The following is a 24,017-nucleotide window of genomic DNA, read 5'->3' as shown; positions in this document are numbered from 1 at the left end:
AATGCCTTAACGGATCCCACTGATTCTGACATTGTTTTTGTGACACATTGTACTTCAAGTTAGTGGTAAAATTTCTTCGATATGACTTGCGTTTATTTATGAAAAAAAATGAAATATGGCAAAAATTTTGCAATTTGTAAACTTTTTATGCTTAAATCAGAGCAGTATGTCACACAAAATACTTAATAAATAACATTTCCCACGTCTGCTTTACATCAGCACAATTAAAGAAACAATTTTTTTTTTTTGTTAGGCACTTATAAGGGTTAAAAGTTGACCAGCGATTTCTCATTTTTACAACAAAATTTACAAAACCATTTTTCTTAGGGACCACATTTGAAGTCACTTTGAGGGGTCAATATAGCAGAAAATACCCAAAAGTGACACTATTCTAAAAACTGCACCCCTCAAGGTGCTCAAGACCACATTCAAGAAGTTTATTAACCCTTTACATGCTTCACAGGAACTGAAGCCATGTGGAAGGAAAAAATTAACATTTACTTTTTTTTTTTTTTTTTTTTTTTTAACAAACATTTTACTTCAGAACCAATATTTTTTTTTTTTTTTTTTTTTTATCTTCACAAGTGTAAAAAGAGCAAATGAACCACAAAATGTGTTGTGCAATTTCTCCAGAATACGCCGATACCCAATATGTGAGGGTAGACCACTGTTTGGGCGCATGAATCCTACCCTACAGAGAACAATCGGAGTATAAAGCCCAAATATAGATCCAAAAGTAGATTATAATGAAAAAGTACATACAATCTTTATTGATACATACAGAATAAAGTACATTAAGAAAATTCAGTGATCTGATCAACACATGGTGATGACACAAAGGACATCAACAATAGCATCATAAAATATTACGCATTAATACAAATGTAGCAGACGGTTTCCCAAAGAAATGCAATACATCCCTCTCATTTCCTATACCGCTATTGCAGTCTAACTCTATACTAGATATATAAAAGGTGGATGCAAAAAAGCAGCATACCTAATAGGTAATGCAGAGGGCAAAAGAAGTCATGCATGCAAAAGTAAAGTGCTAAGTGCAAACAGAGGGGGAAAGTGCTGTAGTATCAATGCTTACCCATGTAGGGCATGAATCTGCTGCGTCAGGTCCCTAGCCCCAACGCATGTTTCGCACTGGGCTTCGTCGGGGGGCTTGTGTCATGGGTAAGCATTGATACTACAGCACTTTCCCCCTCTGTTTGCACTTAGCACTTTACTTTTGCATGCATGATTTCTTTTGCCGTCTGCATTACCTATTAGGTGTGCTGCTTTTTTGCATCCACCTTTTATATATCTAGTATAGAGTTAGACTGCAATAGGGGTATATGAATTTAGAGGGATGTATTGCATTTTTGGGGGGAAACTGCTACATTTGTATTAATGCGTAATATTTTATGATGTTGGTGTCATTTGTGTCATCACCATGTGTTGATCATATCACTGCATTTTCTTAATGTACTTTATTCTGTATGTATCTATAAAGATTGTATGTACTTTTTCATTATCTACTTTTGGGTCTATATTTGGGCGTTATACTCCGATTGTTCTCTGTAGGACAACTCCCATAATTAAATTAATCCTATTTCCATGGTATACTTGGACATCTTTTTCCTAATTGGTAATTGAATTGATGTTCCTAAATATGTTGTATTGTGTTAAATTGACTGTTTGGGCGCATGGCAGGGCTTGGAACAGAAGGAGTGCCGTTTGACTTTTTCAATGCAGAATTGGCTGGAATTGAAATCGGACACCATGTCGCGTTTGGAGAGTCCCTGATGTGCCTAAACAGTGGAAACCCTCAAAAAGTGACACCATTTTGGAAACTAAACCCCTTAGGGAACGTATCTAGATGTGTGGTGAGCACTTTGAACCTCCAAGTGCTTCACAGAAGTTTATAATGTAGAGCCGTGAAAATAAAAATATTTTTTTCCACAAAAATGATCTTTTTGCCCCCATATTTTTATTTTTGCAAGGGTAACAGGCGAAATTAGACCCCCTAAGTTGTGCAATTTGTCCTGAGTGCGTCGATACCCCATATGTGGGGGTAAACCACTGTTTGGGCGCACGGCAGAGTTCAGAAAGGAAAGGCCACCATTTGACTTTTTCAATGCAGAATTGGGTGGAATTAAGATCGGACGCCATGTCGCATTTGGAGAGCCCCTGATGTGCCTAAACAGTGGAAAAAACCCACAAGTGACACAATTTTGGAAACGACCCCTTAAGGAACTTGTCTAGATGTGTGGTGAGCACTTTGAACCCCCAAGTGCTTCACAGAAGTTTATAACGCAGGGCCGCGAAAATAAAAAATGATTATTTTTTTTCCTCATTTTTTAGCCTATTTTTTATTTTCACAAGGGTAACAGGAGAAATTGGACCACAAAAGTTGTTGCGCAACTTGTCCTGAGTACACTGATACTCGATATGTGGGAGGGAACCACTGTTTGGGCGCTTGACTGAGCTCGGAAGGGGAAGAACCGCCGTTTTTTGGAATGCAGACTTTGATGGAATGGTCTGCAGGCATGATGTTGCGTTTGCAGAGCCCCTGATGTGCCCAAACAGTAGAAAACCCCCCCACAAGTGACCCCATTTTGGAGACTAGACCCCCCCCCCTCCCCCCAAGGAGCTTATCTAGATGTGTGGTGAGCACTTTGAACCCCCAAGTGCTTCATAAAAGTTTAGAACTAGAGCCGTGAAAAAACAATCTTTTTTTCCACAAAAAAATGTTTTCACCCCCAAATTTTTACTTTCTCAATGGTAACGAGAAATTAGACCCCAAAAGTTGTTCAATTTGTCCTGAGTACCCTGGTACCCCATATGTGGGGGAGAACCACTGTTTGGGCACACATCAGGGCTCGAAAAGGAAGTAGTGACGTTTTGGAATGCAGACTTTGATGGAATGGTCTGCGGGTGTGATGGTTGCGCATGCAGAGCCCTTGATGTGCCTAAACAGTAGAAAACCCCCACAAGTGACCCCATTTTGGAAACTAGACACCCCCCCCCTCCAAGGAGCCTATCTAAATGTGTGGTGAGCACTTTGAACCCCTAAGTGCTTCAGACGTTTATAACGCGGAGCAGTGAAAATAAAAAAAACTTTTTTTTTTTTTTCTGCAAAAGTTATTTTTTTGCCCCCAATTTTTTATTTTCCCAAGGGTAACAGGAGAAATTAGACCCCCAAAGTTGGTGTGGAATTTGCCCTGAGTACGATGATGCCGCATATGTTGGAGTAAACCACTGTTTGGGCACATGTTGGGGCTCGCTAGGGAGGAAGCATGGTTTGATTTTTTTGAACGCAAAATTGGCTGGAATCAATGGTGGCGCCATGTCGTGTTTGGAGACCCCCTGATGTGCCTAAACACTGGAAACCCCTCAATTCTAACCATAACCCTAATCCCAGCCCTAACCCCAACACACCCCTAATCCGAACCATGACCCTAACCACAACCATAATTCCAACCCTAACCACAAACCTAACCGCAACACACCCCTAACTCTGATCCCAACCCTAACTCTGATCCCTTTTCCCTTGCCATTCTACAATTTTTGTAATATTATTTCCATGACTTGGAGGTATCTCACCTTAATATACCCGTCTATATAGGTGTGCTCTCATTGTGAGTCTTTACCATGATTTTTATCATGTTTTTAAGTGATTTTAATGTTTTGCATTTGTTGTTCTCCAATAAAACCTTTTTCACGTATGGTATATGGTGTGTGCACCTGTTATTGCGCTGCCTTGTTTTCTCCTTGTTCCAATCACACATTTGGGTGCATTGGTAGCACCCCATTATATTCTTTGCATGTTGGCTGGCGATGTCTGCTTATCTTCTCTTGCCTTGTATATTTAGGGCTTGTGTGCACGTTGCAGATTTGGTGTGTTTTTGCCATGCAGATTTTCTAGAAAACCTGCAGCAATCATGATGCTAGCAAAGTGAATAAGAAACCTGAAGTGCCCTGCACACGTTGCTTATTTTTGACTTTCAGATTTGGTGCAGAAAATCTGCATGTTTTTGCCCTGCATTTTTCACCGTTGACTTTACTGAAATCGGTCAAAAACTGTGGTTTTCCTGCCAAGAGCTGCAGAAATAGTCCAGAAATTTGACTAATTGTGTGCACATACCCTTACAGTAAGGCTGTGTGCCCACGTTGCAGAAATGCTGCGGAAATGTCCGCAGCATTTCTGCAACTCCCTGCCACAAGTAAAATGCATGCGGAATTAGCATACGGTTTCCCACAAAACACAAGCGTTTTTAGCTTGTAGAATGCTTGCGCTTTCCAAGCGATTTAAAGCATCGCTTGGAAAGGTGATTGTCAGGTTGGTCACATTTGTCAAGCATAGTACTTGACAAGTGTGACCGCCTTTTTACTGTTGATGCTGCCTATGCGGCATCAATGGTAAAAGATAGAATGTAAAAATTATATCAAAAATATGGTTATTTTCACCTTCCGATGGCACCCGATGTCCTCAGCGACGCTGCCGGTACGTTCCGTTCCCAGAGATGCATTACGAGAATCACCCGAGATGACGTCACGCTCGTAGACCGCGATGTCATCTCAGGTGATTCGCGCAATGCATCCCTGGGACCGGAAGATGCTGGCAGCGTGGCTGAGGCCGGGAAGGACTTCGGGGCCGACAGAGGGTAAGTATATCACTATTTTTTTACTTTAATTCTATTTTTTTACAGGATTATGGTACCCAGGGCATGGAGGACAGTCTCCTCTCCTCTAGACACTGGGTACCATCTGCACATGAAACGCTCACTTTACACATGTGGCTATGCCCACCATGCATAAAGTGAGCTTTTCAATGCAATCCTATGGCAGTGGAATCGCCGCGATTCTGCAGGAATAATGAACATGATGCAGATTTCACCGCTATGCGATTTCGCAGCTGTAAAATCCGCAGCATGGGCACAGCAACTGCGGAGTCCCATGGGATTGCATGGGGATGCGTTTAAGCGTTTCCGCTGCGGAAAAAAAAGCTGCAAAAAACGCAACTTGTGCACACAGCCTTAGGCTATGTACACACACTGCGATTTTTGCTGCAGCAGTTCTGCAGACAGTGTACAGTAGCATGTTATCCTATGGGATTTACATTCTGCTGTGCACATGCTACGGATTTTTAACTGCGAAAAAGCTGCGCTTTTGAATCCGCAGAAAGAATTGACATGTTAATTCTTTTCTGCGGATTCCGCTGCGGTTTACCATCTCCATTGTAGAGATGTTAAAACGCAGGGAAAACTGCAGGCCAATCCGCAGGTAAAACCGCAGGTCATTTTACCTGCGGTTCCGCAGATAAAAAATCCGCAGACCAATCCGCAGCGTGTGCACATAGCCTTAAGGTGCACACGTTTCTACTGGTTAATGGCCCATATTGTCAGTTTGTACTACAAAGGACTTTTATGAATTTCTCATAATGCTTAGTGCCTTAGTCTTACTTTTCCTCCCTTTGGTCATCATACGACACATCATCACATCTGGTATGGTCACCTAGCTTGGCAGGAGAGCTGCAGGTGGCACATAGTCGCATGAATCTTTATAATAAAGTTGGTCTTTCTTAAGTTAGCTGTATTCTGCCAAATCCGCTATCAAGACACAAGTCACCGGACCAAGATCTGTCCAGACAATGAAACAGATGGGAGAGCTGAACTCTGCAAAATTGTGTATTCACTGCTGGGCTGAGTGCAAAATGGTTTATGTAGATGAACATGCCCTTTAATTCGTGGGTCTCTCGTTCCAGGCTGGATTCTTATTGACCGCTGCGGAAAGCATTTTGGAAGCATATTAAACTATCTTCGAGACGACACCATTGCTCTTCCAAAGAACAGACATGAGATCAAGGAATTAATGGCAGAAGCCAAATATTATCTCATCCAGGGCTTAGTAGACAAGTGCCAGGCAGCATTACAGGTGAGTGAATGCACTTACTCACTCCTTGCCCTGTGATCTCTTTGCTTTTATTACTCTGTGTTTTATGATAACTTATGATCTTCAATGTGTTGATCCATGAAAAGACCTGATCTCCCTCAGTGTTTGATGTTGGTATCGGCTACTAGACATTCAGCTTTTATGAGAGATCAGGATCAAAGCATTTTTTCAGAAGTTTCTCAGAATGTAAGGGGAATGAGAGCCTGCTACATTCATTCAGTCATTGCATTTGGTGAGGGAATATAAAATAAGGCGAGTGTAGGTGTATACAGATGTCGCTTGTACATCACATGGCTTTCGCTGGTGTCTGAAATCACTTGTTAAAGAAAATTTGTTAGAAATTTTGACCCTGAAGTTCCCTGACACTGCTACATAGAGGAGTTTGTGTGATTTACATGTACCATTTTGTGTATCACATAGCCTAGGAAACCCTGGGTGTCCACTAATGTCCCTTCCTGCCAGCGGATGTTTTGGCGGCCCCGCTCCACAAAGGCTTTCCCTCACTGACCCGGCAGGCCCTGGACTAATATACTTGCAGGAAGCCTAGGCCAGACAATGCTCAACTAGGCTAAGGGTGGGGATTAAGGACGTGGTTTATATGCAGTTAATGGGTTTCTTTTTTGGTGTTTTTTGAATTTCTATTAAGTATTTTTAAGGGTTGTATGTTCACAATCTGCGTAGCTTTCGCTCAAGAGCTAAAGGGTGGATAAGGTTGAATAAATTCTCTTTACAAACAAAAAATAAGTAAGGAAAAAGATGTAGAACTCCTGACCGATAACCAGTGGATTGCCATTTTCCATTTGAATTCCTAAATTATCTGAAAGTCAGAGATACTGTCTTAGTTATTTCTCCTGCATAGGGTTTATAAAACTAGTGTGCTTTGTAATATAGCAGCTAGGTGGGATGCAGTGTGCCCCCATTATGGTCAGGATGATGCACACTTCATACATGTTATATGGCAATATGAGCGTATTGGAGAGTATTGTAATGAGGTCCTTGATTTAGTGAAACAAATCTACAATCCTCAGATCTATCCAGATCCCAAGAGGGAGTTGATTCATTCTTCCCTGTCGCATTGTTCATTCTACATATATTCCAAGCTAGGAAGATGTTGGCCAATCACTGGTTAAGTATTGCTCCCCTTTCTATTGGGGAACCAAAACCTAAATAAGCAATATTGTATGTCTAGAAAGAGGTTTATATGTGAAAAGGAATGCATGAAATAAATGATAGGATTTGGGGAGCACGGCTAGGTACCCCTGGTCTACCATCCTCTGTCCTACTCCAGGATAGAGTTATGGATCAGTTATTGGTCCCTTCCATGGAAGTACCAGTGTAAAGGGACCAATCACTGATCTACAGCAATATCTAATCAGTAATGGGCCAACATCTTCTTAGCTTGGAGTATATTAATTAAAAATAAGACAAATAGGCTAACCATGTTATAGGACATATCCACAAAGGAAGAGGCAAGTGAAATTAAAATTAATGTGCCCTACATTGAAGGCATTATCAATTGCTGGATCCCTCCCAACGTGTTTCATCCTCAGTATTGAGGAGTTGTCGGCGGAGAATATCTATGGGGGGCTCAGAGTGAACCTTTAGCCAGGCGTACAGAGTACTGCTCTGTTCTGATGAGTAATGAGGCCTCTTGTAAGGGTGGGAGCTTTCACATGGGTATAAGGAGCTTACTAACCCTACCAACAGCACTCGTGAGGCTCCCTGGACTGTGACACAACACCATGATAGTTGAGTGAGATCCAACTCTCTTTTTATGAGCACTGTTATAGCTGGGTAATGCAAAGTACATGACACATGAATATTTCTAGTTGTTTTAATTGAAAAGGCTGGAAATTTCCATAATGCTAATATATTTATACTGTACATATATATTTTCCTAATGCTGTTGTGTAGCTGATACTGGGGACCCTGTTCTGGCTTTTATGAGAAAATCTTACATAAAAAGGTTATTGCAAATTGTGGAGCATTTTGACCCAAAGGCTTGTTGCTCGGGGCCTAGTAATTTTCTTACATTATATAAAACCAATGACCTTGCCTTTTCTATGGGGTAAGAGAGATTTTGTAACTTGCATTTCCAGCACATAACTTTTTGCTAATGAAACGCCAGTCACTAGAAGATCTGTAAGTATGTTTGCGTGAAACTTTTAGAAATAATCTCCATAGAAAATGTCATAGTCGTGCACCAGCTGTTTCTAGACCTATTTCTGTCCCTAGGATCACATCGGGTAGTGGGACAGACACGTCTGGAAACAATGCAACAGATTTTTTTCTTCTAATTGACTCCATTTTTCTTTCAGGATAAGAATGAGTCATACGAAGCCGTATGTAATATCCCTATCATCACATCTCAGAAAGAAGAAGAGAAGTTGATTGAATCATCTGCCAAGGTGCGTTTCCCACTGATGCATTGTATAAGTCAGCACTTAGATTCGGCTTCTGCTGGTGTCAGCCATAGTAAGACACTGTTAATCTCAGTCCTATTTTTAACTTGGGACGGAGCTTAGTGCTACCATCATTTTTAGTGTAAAATGGCACTAACAAGCTTATTATACTAAGACTGGAGTAGATGGCTACTATATACTTAAATCTCAGATTGAATCATCTTAGGTCAGCGATGTCTACATTTCCCTAGTGGACCACAAGTAGAGGAGGGCAATAAGAAAAGGCACTACTGCCTCTCTGCCTGCATTGTACAAGAAATGTTGGTGGACTAAAGTGATTATTTGGGTTTCAATTTAAATATATGGCCTACAGTTATAGGGGTTTTCTAGGATGAGATGAAGGAAATCTCATAATTTTTAAAAACTATTTTAATCCTAATATTTTTGTCTAGAAATGTAAAATTGCTGCCATCTGATTACACTGTGAGCATGTGCAGTAGAAGCTCTGACACCCCCCACCCCTCCATGATGTCATCTCCGTGGATTTTCTAATACTGGAGAATTTCTGATATCCCCTACGTCACTCACAGCTATCAGTCAAGCTAAAGAGGCTGGATCTGGGTGAGGAAACACCTCTGTCACACCCAGAAAACTTAATGCCTCATTTGCATATGATTTTTAACGTTCATTTTTGGGGAATGCAGGATCAGATTGAAGATATAACTGTGTTGATAGATTTAGCTTCCAAGACTTGCATGCCCATATATGCAGTTTGGGTAGGGATTGATATTACTTACAGGTTCTTTTAAGTCCAAGTTTTTTTTATTTCACCTGTTCGTTGCTGAGGTATTAGCAATTAATGAAAATTAACTCATTAGGAGCCAAACATTTACCGTAAGTCAAAGCTGGTGATATATCGGTTTTCACTAGGGGTGTGTACTTCTTCCCCCTGTTAGATGCTGATCAATCAGAAACAGGCAGCATCACAGCAGGAAAAGACCATGCCCCAACCACAGCTTAGAGCAGGATTCTCAGTATGTGAGATGTAATAATACAGCTCTGATCTCCTGGTCTAACCTCCTGTATGAGTCAGTGTGGGGAGAAGGGCACTGCAGCTGAGTTTAACATTACAAACCCTTATATTAGCTCTTCTTTTTTCACAGCACTGTCACCTTCTGTTCTGTTACTGCCCCTCACACTGTCCTGAGCTGAGAGCTCAAATTATCAGTATCACACTTAATGTCTGTTCTGCTCATCTTTGTCCTCTCTCTGCAGCGAGATCAGAGCAGGATGTCATTACATCTCACACAGGAGTAGTCCAGAACAGGAAGGTTACTCATGTGTAAGATGTAATGACAGCTCTGATCTCACTGAAGAGCTATTACAAGGTGTCCTGCGCACAACAGACATAAGTGTGATACTGCGATATCTCCGACCATTATGTAGAAGGGGCAGTACCGCACAGGTGACTGCGCTATTAAAGGAGGAGAGCTGATAGTTAAACACATTACAAACTCTTCTTTCTGCACTGCCCCTTTCCCCAAACTAACTTATGCAGAAGGTTAGACCAGAAGGCCACGGCTGTACCATTACATCTCACACCGAAAAACCTGCTCTAAGCTGTGGTGGGGCTGTTGTCTGCTCCTGAGTGTTGCTGCCTGTTTGGTCGGGATCATCCAGGGAGAAGAAATACAGGCCCCCAGCAGGGCTGAGGAGTCTGTATAAAATGGACCAACTCCTAACATACAGTCATATGTAAAAGTTTGGGCACCCCTATTAATGTTAACCTTTTTTCTTTCTAACAATTTTGTTTTTTGCAACAGGTATTTCAGTTTCATATATCTAATAACTGATGGACTCAGTTATATTTCTGGATTCAAATGAGGTTTATTGTACTAACAGAAAATGTGCAATCTGCATTTAAACAAAATTTGACCGGTGCAAAAGTATGGGCACCCTTATCATTTTCTTGATTTGAACACTCCTAACTACTTTTTACTGACTTCCTGAAGCACTAAATTGGTTTTGTAACCTCATTGAGCTTTGCACTTCATAGCCAGGTGTATCAAATCATGAGAAAAGGTATTTAAAGTGGCCACTTGCAAGTAGTTCTCCTATTTGATTCTCCTATGAAGAGTGGCATCATGGGCTCCTCAAAACAACTCTCAAATGATCTGAAAACAAAGATTATTCAACATAGCTTTTCAGGGGAAGGATACAAAAAGTTGTCTCAGAGATTTAACCAGTCAGTTTCCACTGTGAGGAACATAGTAAGGAAATGGAAGAACACAGGTACAGTTCTTGTTAAGCCCAGAAGTGGCAGGCCAAGAAAAATATCAGAAAGGCAGAGAAGAAGAATGGTGAGAACAGTCAAGGACAATCCACAGACCACCTCCAAAGACCTGCAGCATCATCTTGCTGCAGATGGTGTCACTGTGCATCGGTCAACAATACAGCGCACTTTGCACAAGGAGAAGCTGTATGGGAGAGTGATGCGAAAGAAGCCGTTTCTGCAAGCACGCCACAGAGTCGCCTGAGGTATGCAAAAGTACATTTGGACAAGCCAGTTACATTTTGGAAGAAGGTCCTGTGAACTGATGAAACAAAGATTGAGTTGTTTGGTCATACAAAAAGGCGTTATGCATGCGCTGTATTGTTGACCGATGCACAGTGACACCATCTGCAGCCAGATGATGCTGCAGGTCTTTGGAGGTGGTCTGTGGATTGTCCTTGACTGTTCTCACCATTCTTCTTCTCTGCCTTTCTGATATTTTTCTTGGCCTGCCACTTCTGGGCTTAACAAGAACTGTACCTGTGTTCTTCCATTTCCGTACTATGTTCCTCACAGTGGAAACTGACAGGTTAAATCTCTGAGACAACTTTTTGTATCCTTCCCCTGAAAAGCCATGTTGAATAATCTTTGTTTTCAGATCATTTGAGAGTTGTTTTGAGGAGCCCATGATGCCACTCTTCATAGGAGAATCAAATAGGAGAACTACTTGCAAGTGGCCACCTTAAAGACCTTTTCTCATGATTTGATACACCTGGCTATGAAGTTCAAAGCTCAATGAGGTTACAAAACCAATTTAGTGCTTCAGGAAGTCAGTAAAAAGTAGTTAGGAGTGTTCAAATCAAGAAAATGATAAGGGTGCCCATACTTTTGCACCGGTCAAATTTTGTTTAAATGCAGATTGCACATTTTCTGTTAGTACAATAAACCTCATTTGAATCCAGAAATATAACTGAGTCCATCAGTTGTTAGATATATGAAACTGAAATACCTGTTGCAAAAACCAAAATTGTTATAAAGAAAAAAGGTTAACATTAATAGGGGTGCCCAAACTTTTACATATGACTGTATATACGGTAATATATTGGGTACAGTAGTACAATGCAGGATGTGCTGAATTTTTTCACAAAAATTTGTGAAAGTTATGTAATGTCCTATAAATGTCTGTTCTGTTCCTGATCTAAGGATCTCGGCTTTAGCTTGGATAAATTTGCGCTGCGCTCTATGTACATGCTCAGTAGTGAGGCACGTATGAGGGAGTCGGATTTGGGGAAATTGAGGAGTCGGAGGTTTGGCTTAGGACTCCACAGCCCTGTCCCCCAATATATACTCAGAACTTTTGAGTCCAAAAAAGTGTTAACTCATTCAGGGACAAATACTTTTGAATTTAATATTTTATTGAAGGTTTTTGTTTTACAAAATATAAACTTGAAAGACAAACAATAAAAAGACTTAAACACTATCAGATTACAATGAATGTAGAATAAACTGGATGCATAATAGATATATAGCAATCTAATATATAAAGCTCAATGTGGGTGTGTGTGTATGTCCTGGATTGGCATACGCACTGTCGCAGCTACAGCCACAAAATTTGGCACAGTCACACGTCTGGACCCCGAGAGCGTAGCCTATCTATGTTGTGAGGCAAAATTTTAACCCCGCGCCTTCCAATTCACCAAACAATTTTGCCCCTATCTACATAATGGGGGGGGAAAGGTGTGTGCGTATCAAGCCCCGCCCCTCATTATGATGTCATAATGGTTGCCATGGCAACGCTAATGTCATAATAGGTTGCAATGGCGAAGATGCTGTTACAATGGTTGCCATGGTGGTGTCATAATGGGTATATGGACACGGGACTATGGGATGGAGGATGTGTGATGGGTATATGGGCACTCGACTATGGGATGGAGGATGTATGATGGGTATATGGACACGGGCCTATGGGATAGTGGATATGTATGATGGGTATATGGGCACGGGACTATGGGATGGAGGATAATTATAATATGTTATAACTAACCACAGTTAGTTACTATGCCCGGGCAGCGCCGGGCTCTAGCTAGTTTATGATAAAATTCAAATTACTTGTGTATCTAACAATCTGAAAGGGATTGAAGACATAAAAGATTGACAATAGACAACAGGGGGAAGAGTAAAGGCCCTTTACATTTAGCGATGCACCAGCGATCCCGACAACGATACGACCTGGTCAGGATCGCTGGTTCATCGCTAAATGGTCGCTAGTGAGCTGCCACACAGGCAGATCTCTCAGCGATGCAGCAGCGATACAGCGGTCGTTACTTACCTTTCAGACGAGGCGATCCTAACGTCCTCCCGTCCGCGTCCACGCATCGCTCGTCGGCGCCCAACGAGAAATGGAACTGCGCGATCAGCGACAGACAGTGGGGGAGCCGGTCGGAGGTAAGTATCACACTTAGCGATATCGCTGCTGCGTCACCAAATGCGATATCGCTATGTGTAAAACCCCCTTAAGAATAGGTATTGAAGAGGAAGGGAAAATGAATGACCCTGTGAAGGGACAAGTACCTTGATAATATCTCTGCAACAGAGAGGAGAAATAATACACCGATGTATTCTGCTCTGCAGCAACTATATATTGTGTCTAGTTCAACATTTAAAAAATTTGGTGAAAGCTCCTCTTCAAAAAAAAAAAAAAAGAAGAAAAAATAAGTGTTTTTTAACCTTGTCATGGTATTATGTTGTCTTTGTTTCCCAACAGCCTGTGGTGAAACTCCTGTATAACAGAAGCAACAATAAGTACTCCTACACCAGGTGAGTTACAACTTTAGATTTCTTTTATCTCCCTGCATCTGCGTATCTGTCACTAATAGTCATCTTAATGGGTACAGTATATTATGTAATGATTGATTTAAATGTAGGTATTCTGAGCACTGCTAGTGTTTGTGCATAAGTCTGACCTTTTACATCCTATCAGAGCATTTTTTTTTTTTTTATTAAAACCATCCTAATTAGTAGCCTTCCATGTATTAAGCTGACCATTAGAGGTGTGAAAGTCTATTCGCAGGACTTTGGGTCCTTTGGGAACGTCGGTAATGTGTGACCACTGGACGAGAAGCCTTCCAATCTTCTATTCTTTTGATTAGCTGGACTAATGCAACGTCATCGTTGTGGCTTTGCATCAGACTTTTACTCAAGAGAAGCGTTGGGAATGCTGGGCGGTAAAGGGATATACCGGCCTCCTGTCCAGCAGTCTCTGACCTGGCCAATGGACCAGAGTTCTGCAATTCGTTCTCCCATTTCTACTGTCAGTCTCATCTAGTGGCCATACACGAGTCGGTCTTATCCGTGCGGGGCTTCAGTTGATCAATCATTTTGTCTAGTTGAGGACTTAAATGTTAACGCTTTGAATCTGATTAAATACCAACGTAACAATAATGTAGTGTATAAGCAAAAATAATAGAAGAAAAGAACAAAATGTACATATACCCTGTAGTAAGTACATAGTAATAGTACATGTATATAATATAGGGTACTCTGGTTAATACTATTTTGATCAAAAAAGCGTAACAGCCATAAAAGAAATGAAAAGATGATGTGTGTGAGCACTTGGGCCGACATCTTACATCCAAAGTGCAAGTCTTATGCTAGTTTCACATTTGCGCTTTATAGCGCAGCGATGGCCGCCGCTAAGCCCCGCCCCTGCCGGTCCCTGCCCGCCCCTTCCGGTCATCGCCGCCTTCTAGCGCACATGGGCGCTTGCGATCTGCGCACCCTATCTTTAGCATAGGGTGCGCAGATCATGCGCTGGCAGGATTTTGCCGTGCGCTGCGCACTTTTGAAGGTGCGCCGAACGCAGCATGTTGCATTTTGGCGCTCACGGCGCACCTTCAAAAGTGCACGGCAAAATCCTGCTAGCGCACGGCCAGCGCACGATCTGCGCACCCTATGCTAAAGATAGGGTGCGCAGATCGCAAGCGCCCATGTACGCTAGAAGGCAGCGATGACCGGAAGGGGCGGGGCTTAGCGACGGCCGTGCGCAGGCCGTCGCTGCGCTATAAAGTGCAAATGTGAAACTAGCCTTAATTGCTTTTTACACCTGTTGTTGCTATTTGTAGTAACAACTTTGAGTTGTTTGTGCAATTATGAAACAAAAAATGTTTTGTTTTTTTTTGTTTTTTTTGTTTTTTTTTATGTAAACGCACCAAGAACCTGCAGAGTGATCACGCTTGTTTAAATAGACCCTAAACTTATGTGTTAATCCTTTGATGGCAAATCTTCATTCTCTTCCTTTAAATGAATGTTCTAGTAACTCTGACGACAACCTTCTGAAAAATATTGAGCTTTTTGACAAGCTTTCCCTCCGCTTCAACGGGCGAGTCTTATTTATGAAAGACGTGATTGGAGATGAGATCTGCTGCTGGTCCTTCTACGGTCAGGGACGGAAGCTGGCCGAGGTCTGCTGCACCTCCATTGTTTATGCCACTGAGAAGAAGCAAACAAAGGTAAAGGATTTTTTCTAGCTACACAATGCCACCATTGGGATTACTTTTTCTGCAATTAAACTGGCTGAGGCAAGGGGTTATTTTGCGACCTGGGAACATGTTTTTTCTTCTGGTCAGTACAATTACAGGGATACATTTACATAGATTTTTTTTTTTTTTTTTTTTTTTTATGGAAGTACTAAAAAAAAATTCTGCAGTTAAAGAAGAAAAAAAAATTGTTCGTGTTGCAATTTTCTGTGACTTGTAGCATTTTTCTTTTATCTGTCAATACAGTTGTGTGAGGGCTTGAAATTTGCGCTTTTGTAGACTGGACTGCACTATTTATACTAATTTGGGCACTCACAACGTTTTTGTTCAGTTTTTTTTTATTTCATTTTTAGGACAATTTACACAATTCTGCTTTTTTTTTTTTTGTTTTGTTTTTTTTTATGTTTACGGCATTTACCATATGGCTTAATTTTAATTTTTTTGATAGACTTGACGTTTGCAAGGTACTGTCGAGCACACAAGATGATAAAATGCATGATTGGGAACCTGGATATTTATGACCGCAGATCATTTGTCCACAGTTACTCAGAATAAATTGCACAAATATTAGTAATGCAGAAAACATCAGTAGAAAAAAAAAAAGTTAGTCTCAGATAATAAAATAAGTACCCTAAAAAGAAACCTTATCCCACAATCGCTAGTATACTAACAATTGCAAAGGTCCAGCATTATCATGTGACGTAATATCACTATGTAAAGCTACCTGGTAGGGGTATTGTGCTTGTCCATTATTGTGAAATCACCAGACCTAAAATATATCTGCAAGCGTGGGAATCGAGTAACATTTGGGATGGCATCAAGCTGTCGGCCCTAGATCCTGTCCACAATTAAGGGCCCGTTACACATTGCGATATCGCTAGCAATATCGCTGTAACGTCACTGGTTTTGTGACATAGCAGTGATATTGCTAGCGATATCGCTACATGTGATACTTACCTCCGACCGGCTCCCCCGCTGCTCATCGCTGATCGCGCAAGAACGTCCTGGACCATTTCTCGTTGGGCGCTTCCTGTGGCGCCGACGAGCGACGCGTGGACGTGGGCGGGAGGAAGTCAGGATCGCCGCGTCTAACAGGTAAGTAGCGACCCCTGCTATGTCGCTGGTGAGATCTGCCTGTGTGGCAGCTCACTAGCGACCACTTAGCGATGCACCAGCGATCCATATCGTTGTCGGGATCGCTGGTGCATCGCTAAGTGTAACGGTACCCATGGACATATTTTCCTAGATTTCCTGGAAGTCACAGGACCTTGTATGAGATATTGACGTGATTACTGTACATGATATCTAGATTAGTGGCTGAGGAGACAACACATGTAATTATGTGACTACCCTATAATGACTATACTAGCAGCCAATATTCACTACCTGGCAGCGGCCACTAATCAGTATGATGGGGCAGTGTTGTTCCATTCCTACACTGTATATATCTGGCTGAAGCTGGTGACAGCTGATAAATGCTAGTGTCGGATGTTGGACACCCACTATTTGGATATTTATTACCTATGCTAAAAATGCATATAACCCATTAGTGACTGTAGTAGGTTTTGTCTGCTATAGAACCTGGCTTTTATGTAATAGACCAAAAAGATCAAGTGATCGTCCATGCAGCCACCTGATTTGCTTGCTTGGCAGAATTTCGAAACGGGCCAAAAGGTACATAGGTTGGTAAAGAATTGAGACATCACAGCCTAAAATTTATTTTTTTTTCCCACTGATCAGGTTGAATTTCCTGAGGCACGGATCTATGAAGAAACCCTGAACGTTCTGCTGTATGAGACCCCCAGAGTCCCTGACAATTCTCTACTGGAAGCCACAAGCCGCACACGCAGCCAAGCATCTCACAGTGAAGATGATGAGGGTTTTGAACTTCGAGACCGCGTTCGTCGTATTCATGTAAAGCGATACAGCACATATGATGACAGACAGCTCGGGCACCAGTCTACGTACAGGGACTGAAGCGTTTCTAAGAATGCAGTGAAATACTCTGTCTAGTGACTTTTTTAGGCCAAAGTTGTCTTATAGGAGAAATCGTTACCAGTTCGTAAAATAGAAGACTTCAGTAATCCAGGGTAAAGGTTTCACTGGATGACTTTAAATATTGGAGCTGAGTCCGTTTTTGGCACAAAAATTAGTTTAGAAGATAATTACTAGCAGGCCAGGTCGTGTCCAATATAAGCTACAAGTCCTCTCTGTGTCACAGGACATTGGGTTGAGTAACCTTTATGCTTTTAGTGACACACTGATTTATCTCAGTAGTTAGACTCTTAAAATAGGTTTGCTTCCCAAATGTAATATCGGCAGAAGATTAACTGCTGTACAAGTGAATAACCTGCATGCCAATGAAAAATAGAGGAACTTCCAGAACTTAAAGTAGAGCACCAGCATATCGCATGCTAAATTTTTTTTCTCATTGGCAGTTTAATCCTGTGGGGGGTTGGGAAATAATTTTATTAATGTAATAGAAATTGGCTCTCATTGCACTGATACAGCTTGGGTTTTCTTAACCTTGACCTAGAAGCCAAGCTGCTGATTAAAGCATGATGGAGGCAAAGATTAGTAGCAGCATGAAGGTGCCCTCCCCCTATACATGTTAGAAAATAATCATCAGACCTGCTGTTTTCTGTGGGTCTGGTGAAAAGATTAAAATGTAACTTTTAATAATTCCTTAAAAGGACCAAAGGTCTAGCGAAACCAGAAAACAAAAAACAAACAAACATGTAACAAAAATAACCTGGTTTCATCTAAGGCTGTGTGCCCACGTAAGCGTTTTTGAAGCGTTTGTCCCGGTCAAAACGCTTCAAAAACGCACACAAGAAGCATCCCATTCATTTTAAATGAATTCCGCACTTTTTGTGCACATTGATGCGTTTTTTTCCACGCAAAAAACACTTGGTGGTAAAAAAACGCAGCATGCTCATTAATTTTGCGGAAAAGTCCACGTTTTTAGCTATTTCCTATGAGTCAGAAGACACGCAGAAAAAAACACATCAAAAACGCGCGGTTTTTGAGCAAAAACGGGTGGAAAATGCGCAAAAAAAGTGCGTTTTCTGGGAAGGAGTCCGGTTTTGAAGCAGAAATTTTCTGCATACGTGGGCACATAGCCTAAGAATTAACCGGGTGAGATCGTTCCTTTACTATGTTTTAAAGTGTTTACTTCTACTTATGATTGAATACTGACATAATTACAACTGTGGCACTTTGTTTCTGTAATGTGTGGTTCATTACACATTTTCTGGCAATAGTGGTAACCACCTTGAATTATTAATTGTGGGCTCAAAAGATTTGCATTTAAGAAAATAAAGGGGGAATTATCCAGTGGGAGTATATAGGCCCCACAAATGTGGAATTCACCCTTTGTAGTGTGTTTGAGTCCCACTTTTGTTACATGTTAGTTTGTTGTTTTTTGGTTTCACTAGACCTTTGGTCTTTTTTAAGGAATTAAGTTACATTTTAATCTTTTCACCACTACCTTGCTGTGTACGTATCCTGGATTGGTAGCTCCTACACTTCTCTTTTCTGTGGGTCTGGTCAAGCACCTAATGTGCATTGCAGCCCACCTCTGCTGTGACAGACTATGTTGGAGAAAAGACGGAGCAGGCTTATTTAATTTCAATGGCTGATCCCTCTGTTCTGTTGCGTAACTGAGCGTTCATGTGTATGGGGACGTCAGAAGAGATGGCGGTCTCCCCAACAAGCCTTCAGTCAACACCCGTGTAAGGTGTATGGGCACTTACTGTCTCTGATGGGTATGTTGTGGGATTCAGACTCCTCAGTCTCGTATCAGAATATAGTAAATCTAAAGACATTGATCATAACAGTGACCTAGTACGGCTAGGTTACATATCAGTCTGAAAGAGAAGGACAGAACTAGCAGGTAAATATTTCCTATAGGTAATAACTGGCAAATATTATATAGCTGGCACTCTGCTTTAAGTAGCCGTGTCCCTGCCCAGACATGTCTCTGATGATTCTGCATTACTGATGTGACTTGATTCACTTGAGCAAGCTCGAAGTTGTTCTGTGGCCTTGCTTAAGGCTAAAGTTGGTCCATATATAGAGCACATTGCCCAAGTTGAAAGGGAGTCCCTTGATCTGAAGTAATGGCCTTCTATCCATTTGAAGGTGTTCGGGTGAGGAAAACCTACACTCTGTCCATTGTGGTCTATATACGGACCATGAAACACACGTCTGAATTCAGCCATAGAAAGGACTTTTGTTTTACAGGGAACTGGAAACCTAATTGGGATTGGTTATATGCGGATCGGTCAAAGATAGGAGTCTTTGGTAGGTAAAGCCTTGATAGTCTGAAGTTATCAGGGGTACACAATGGATGCCCACCACTCTGCATGCAGCCAATAGATTCTTGGTCAGCATATACCAAGAGGTGACAATTGCAATTGAGCAAAAAGGTTTCTTGGCTGGTCCGAATGACTGCATTGTAATCAGTACGAGGTGATGGAGATAATTGAGAAGACCACTATGTGTTGTTATATGTGCCCTTATGGAAGTGTGCACATTAGTCTGATCAGATGCCACTTTTCTGCCAGGCTGTACACTTGGCTGCTCTGTGCTTGAGTTTTTATTTATATTTTAGTATAGACTGTAAGTCAGTAATGTACAGTAACTGCAGTTTTATACCCTTTTCTTGTGGGGAAATAATTCTTCTTTCTTTTTATTAATATTTATTATGACTTGCAAGGCCACCCTGCAATGTACGGCGTGTCACGGAGATGGGTGGCACAGTTGGCCGGACTGGGAAGTCTGTTTCGGATTGAAGACTGAACAGATTTATATATACCGTTCATTTGTAATTGTTTCATTTACTGATATTTAAAATTCTGGCCCCTTACTGTGCTTTGTAATAGGTTATGGGCAAAAAAAGAAGAGATTTGGCCAAGACGGTGCTTTTATTATAATATGCTACCTAAGGCTAAATTTGGTAGACGTTCCCCCTGAGATTTCTGTGATGTGATGGGAGTTATAGGAATAGGAACTATTATTGACACTATGCTCATGGGAATCTACCGTTTATAGCCAATGTGTTTTCTTATTTTTATACTTTTAAATAGTCTTAATATTAAAGGTGTTGTCCAGCTGATATCCTCTGGGTGACCTAATTTAAAGAAGAAAAAAAAAAACGCTACTTCCGTCACCAATCTGCCTTTTCCATCACCAGGGTCACGCTACAGTAATGGCAAAGGACTTCTGACCCTTTTTTTAAATAACATTTCAGCTGAACCGCCCCTTTAAGTGTTGCACAATGGATTCTTGTTTGTTTTGTCAAGGGCTGTTTCCTTACAGGCAACACATCGATTTCTGTATTACAGCTGAGTGAAAAATAACTATGCAAGCAATATGTCTGAGGATTACAAAATCATGACTCGCAATGGTGGTATACAGCTGGGATCACTGTAAAAACTCATAAGAAAGGAAGTTTGTTCTATTGATGGGTGTAAAACCACATACAATACAGCCTATACCGCAGATGCACTGTGCTGATAATTGGAGCAAAAAATGTTTGGACAATGTATATGTTATAAATTTTGTTCTTGAAAGTGCCTACTAAGTCAGGTTGTGTTCTGCCTATGGATGACCATTCACTTTTCTCCCCACTAGAGGGCAACAGAAGACCCATAGCAGGTTTCTCCATTAGTGATGCCTACATAATATATGGGTGGGCAGTGACTGCCTGCGCTGCTCTTAGGAAGCAGTTTGACGTCTTCATTTATAAGATGACAAGATAAAGCCAAGGCTGTAATGTCAGGCCGGCCATACATGTGACGGTCATTTGAAGAGAAGTTATTAACCTGTTAAGGGCAGCGCGCCTTTTTATCTACTGTATGTATGGGATACAATTGTACTGATCTTTGTAATAAGTAGATTGTTGTCCACCTACCATATAATCCGTACAAAAGAGCGGCTAATGGGATATTAGTGATATGGAAAATAAGCAATTTACCAAAATATACAGTCTTCAGAAGTTCTAAGCCATGTGCCTTTTATGTGTTTTCCCCCAGAGTCTCTGCTCCCATCCTGTAAAGGGTCACAGATGGAGGGGCATGTCATGCGATCCCACACAATCCTTGACCACTGAAGCACATTGGGACAGTGCCGGTTTCTTTCCTGGGTGATCGGTGGAAGGAGCTGATGTATGGGGCTCCATTTCATGTCTCGACATTTGCAACCTTTTGCAGTATCAAATTGGCGGAGCTTGGTTGGCAAAGAGACTCGTCTTCAGGAAGCAAGGAAATGGTGCAAATTTCTGAAGACTACGGCCCACATTTCCTAATGCAGTGTCTAAGGCTACATTCAGACGTGTGTGAGTGTTACAATCTCAGACAAATGGACCGATTTTTTTTTTTTTTTTTTTTTAGCCCCCCCCCCATCTAGTTGTCATCCTAGTTGCATCTAATTTCTTTTGCGCTCTAGCAATAGACTGAACTTTATTCATTTAGGCTGTGTTCACACACTTCATTTTTTTAGCGGGTTTTACCGCAGTTTTCACTATAAAACCGCTAAAAATAAGCTTCCCAGTCATTTCTATGCATTTTGCACTTTTTGTGCACATTGATGCGTTTTTTACTGCGAAAAAACCGCATCGCGGTAAAAAACGCAGCATGCTCATTAATTTTGCGGATTTTTCCATGGTTTTGGCTTCTTCCATGCGGTTTGAAACCGCTGCAGAAAAAAACGCATCAAAAAACGCCACAGAAAAATAGGTGCGGTTTCTGGGAAGGGATTCAGGTGTTTGAGCAGAAATTTTCTGCAACGTGTGCACTTAGCCTTACTCTTAACAATATATCCGTTAAAAAGTACAAAGTCTATCTTCTGTCATCTGTTTTATACGGATCCCCATAGACTTTAATGATGGAGTCTGATTCAAAAACTAACCGTCTGTCTTCGGCGTGCTCGAATACTATGTTCGAGTCCCTGCGGCTGCAGTCTCGTGGCTGTCCGACAGCTGCAGCACATGCAGGGATTGCTTAACAAACAGGGAATCCTTGCATGTGTTGAGGCTGTCGAACAGCCGCGAGACATGCAGCTGCAGAGACTCGACCATATTTTTCAAGCATGCTGAAGACACTCTGCACCGGGGCATGCTCGGACAACACCTTATCTGAGCACGTTCGCTCGTCACTAATTTTGAGTCCTACGGATTTTACTCTCTGATCCATAACTTTAAAGGATGTTTGAATACAGCCATTCTACTCTAGGGTCTGAGTGCAGTCTGATTTTTTTAAAAAAAAAAAATCAGACTGCACGAGACTGTGTCACACGGTCACTGAGGTGCTCACTGTGTGATATTGGTTTATCTTGCCTTAAGTTTGACACATTCTCGTATGCCACTTATTAGCTGACTTACTTTAGACCATTATTATCCACCTCAAACCTGGTGTACATGAATAATACACCTGGCACATTTTCAGACGTCTTTGCTACGATAGAGCTGCAAACATCTATTCTTGGCACGAATCAGTAACACCTGTGGCCCTGTATATCAGTAATTTGCGATACCCCAATAGTCACTCTGTGCACTGATTATCCATAAGATGGACAACCCCTTCAATTCTGATAGTCAGTCTTTACTTTTCCCACTTGACCTGGTCGCTTGTTAGTTTTCCAGTAGCAATGGTCTGATTAGCCAAGAATCAGTATTAACCATCTCATTCATTGTTGATAGCATTTCATTATTATGAATGAAGAATTAATATTCAGTTTGCTTTTTTTTTTTTTTTCTTGTCTGCTAACTTATTTAACCATAGATTTTTTTTTCTTGTAAGTATAGGAATATTGACTGGAAAATAAAACACTAACTTTTTAATGACAATATAATATTATTACAAATGACGCCCATGTCTCCTTTATTTTGTCATGTAAGGTCTTTCATAATTTTTATAGTAAACCACTTTATCTAATTTTAAAAGGTTTATTCCCCCCAAAAAAAAGTTATCCCCCCCATCTGTTGGATAAGGGATACCTTGCTGGTTGCAGGGAGTCTGACCGCAAGGATCAGTACTTTACAACCCCTAGAACCTGCTGCAGACCCGGCCTTCTCTTCATTAATTGCCTATTGGACTTCTGAATACAGCACTTCGGTATGCACACTGCTGCTCCATTCAAGATGGGGATGCAGAGCCATGTTCTTGGGGAACTAAAGCCCAGATCTTTGCATCACTTGTGGTCCCATTCCCAACAATCAGAAAATTATCCCCCAATCTAATGGGTAGGGGGTAACTTGTTTTTTGGAGGGAATAACCCTTTTACTGGGTCATTAGAAAAGTGATGGCTGAATGAACTTTTAGCTGGTGGGTACAGTCTACGGTCACCTTTTTTTACAGTTTACGTCTAAATAATGATAATAAGGTAGTGTTACCCATGAGATAAACTCCTTATTATAACCCAAGCTGCATTCTTAGGCCGGGTTCAGGTGGTCATATATACAGACCATATGCAGGTCTTCTAACCAAACGTATAACCGCCTAAATGCCTATGAGGCTGTACGTTTGGGTCAGGAGATCTGCAATCGTTATAAGGACTGGAATATGGCAATCTGAACCTGGTCTTGGTTATACTGGCTGTCTCTTCTCTACTTTTGGTGTTACTCAATTCTGAAAGCTTTTAATAAATGTTATGAAGCTCTGAGCTAAAGAGATCAAGTGAGATCCAGGATCAGTAGAAGAGAATTACAGCATTTACAAGGTTGGGCCTCATTCAGACGTATGTGGTGTCTGTTTTTCATGGATACATCACGTGCCCAATTTAATCTATGCTGTTATTCACATGTCAGTGTTTTTCCATTGACCGTATGGCATGCATGTGCTATCCGTATCTCATACTGCAAAGTAT

At 41.3% G+C, this 24,017-nt stretch overlaps 1 protein-coding gene across 1 annotated transcript in view; it reads left to right on the top strand.

Moving 5' to 3' along the window:
- TNFAIP1 (TNF alpha induced protein 1) overlaps positions 1 to 23,018 on the top strand; it is a 42,843-nt gene extending 19,825 nt beyond the window's left edge. Inside the window, exons 3-7 of the mRNA XM_073565607.1 lie at positions 5,753 to 5,922; positions 8,259 to 8,348; positions 13,379 to 13,431; positions 14,927 to 15,122; positions 16,890 to 23,018. Coding sequence (XP_073421708.1) covers positions 5,753 to 5,922; positions 8,259 to 8,348; positions 13,379 to 13,431; positions 14,927 to 15,122; positions 16,890 to 17,126 — 746 coding nt within the window. The 3' untranslated portion in view covers positions 17,127 to 23,018. The remainder of the gene's footprint in view (positions 1 to 5,752; positions 5,923 to 8,258; positions 8,349 to 13,378; positions 13,432 to 14,926; positions 15,123 to 16,889) is intronic.
- Positions 23,019 to 24,017: the final 999 nt, after the last annotated feature.

Source organism: Dendrobates tinctorius, unplaced genomic scaffold (assembly GCF_039654945.1).
Source record: "Dendrobates tinctorius isolate UK_male_01 unplaced genomic scaffold, ASM3965494v1 ptg000016l, whole genome shotgun sequence".
NCBI classification, from domain to species: domain Eukaryota; kingdom Metazoa; phylum Chordata; class Amphibia; order Anura; family Dendrobatidae; genus Dendrobates; species Dendrobates tinctorius.
This window is presented reverse-complemented; position numbering and strand designations above follow the sequence as displayed.